General features: G+C 50.1%; 1 protein-coding gene across 1 annotated transcript; it reads right to left on the bottom strand.

The window, feature by feature from the left end:
- Window positions 1-363: 363 nt before the first annotated feature.
- Window positions 364-1,042, bottom strand: Pmar_PMAR007582 (hypothetical protein; the record flags this gene model as incomplete). Its single annotated transcript, XM_002775168.1, has 1 exon — window positions 364-1,042. A coding segment is annotated over one exon (679 nt), but the record flags the coding sequence as incomplete, so codon positions are not given.
- Between the last annotated feature and the right edge of the window lie 234 nt (window positions 1,043-1,276).

Genomic DNA, 1,276 nt, shown 5'->3' with positions numbered 1-1,276 from the left:
GACTGCAAATCGAGTGTACTGAACACTTCGAACCCGCTAAGTGCTCTTGCACATCGTCAGGGCGAGGTAGTGTGTACGAATCCACCTCCGTAAGGGCATTCAACGCACGAAAGTCGATACACATCCTCACTGAGCCATTCTTTTTAGGGACATAAACGCACGGCGAACGATACGGAGATGTACTAGGGCGAATCATTCCTTCCTCCAACAGTTTATCCACAAGACTCTTGACTTCATCCCGCCATTTGTGGGGAATCGGTCGTGGTTTCTGGGAAAAGGGCTTATCTGACTTTAATGGTATAGCATGCTCAACGGAATCGCATTTCCCAGGACGGGAAGAAAATAAATCAGAATATTCATTACATAATTTAGCAAATCTTTTTTTATTGGGATACACAGAAAGGTCAATAGATGGAAGTATAACACGAGGGACCTCATCAGTGAGGTCGGGGACCGCGAATCTAAGGGCACCAGAGATATCATCGTCCACCATATCATCCGTAGTGACTCCACTCGGGGGCCACAGCGTTCCAATATCGCCAGGCCGTGGGACCGGGGGTAGCCAAGAGTCGGGAATCGGCATTTTTGTCGGTAGCCCATCAGCAGCCAATTCGTCGTTGGTCAAGGGCTCTTTGACAGACAACATAGCGATCAACCGAGGCCACGGCAAGGCGGAGGCGACAACTCTCTGGACCTTCTTGTGAACCTTCCTTTGGAGATCCCTTCGGCGTCTACGCTTGGCATTCCGCTTCTTCCGACCGTTATGGCGAGAAGCCTGGGTATCGTCGAAATTAATTTCAGGGCAGTTGGGACCTCGGAGAGGGGGTTCAGGCGGCATAATCAAATTCTTGCTGGGGGTTTTCTTTTTTTGTAAGTTAGACAATGATTCAATCATACGGGTAGGTACCTTCAGGGGTTCAGGTTTCCTTCGAGTAGCCGACACGGAGTACCCACGACCAGCATCCGTTACAGACGGAATAGGTCGGTCCTTCAAGACACCTTGTAGTAATGGAGGGCCAAGCTCTTGATAGACCACAGACATCCTATAGTGTGCCAAGAAGTCGCTACCTAGAAGGATAGGGTGAACACAAGCCTTCACCACCAAAAATACCATAGGTACCACGATATCAGGAGGGAGGTCCGGACCCGGCGGCGGGGGGTCTGCCTCCGGTAAACAAGGACTATCTAAGTTAGTCGAATCGTACAAGGACAGAGTAAGGGCGACAGCTCCTAGCAAATCGAAGCTATGACCCTGTGCAGAAATAAGTTCAAGTCC

Source organism: Perkinsus marinus (assembly GCF_000006405.1).
Source record: "Perkinsus marinus ATCC 50983 genomic scaffold scf_1104296956416, whole genome shotgun sequence".
Taxonomy (NCBI): Eukaryota; Perkinsozoa; order Perkinsida; family Perkinsidae; genus Perkinsus; species Perkinsus marinus.
Note: the sequence above shows the minus strand (reverse complement) of the source record. Positions and strands in the feature narration are given on the sequence as shown.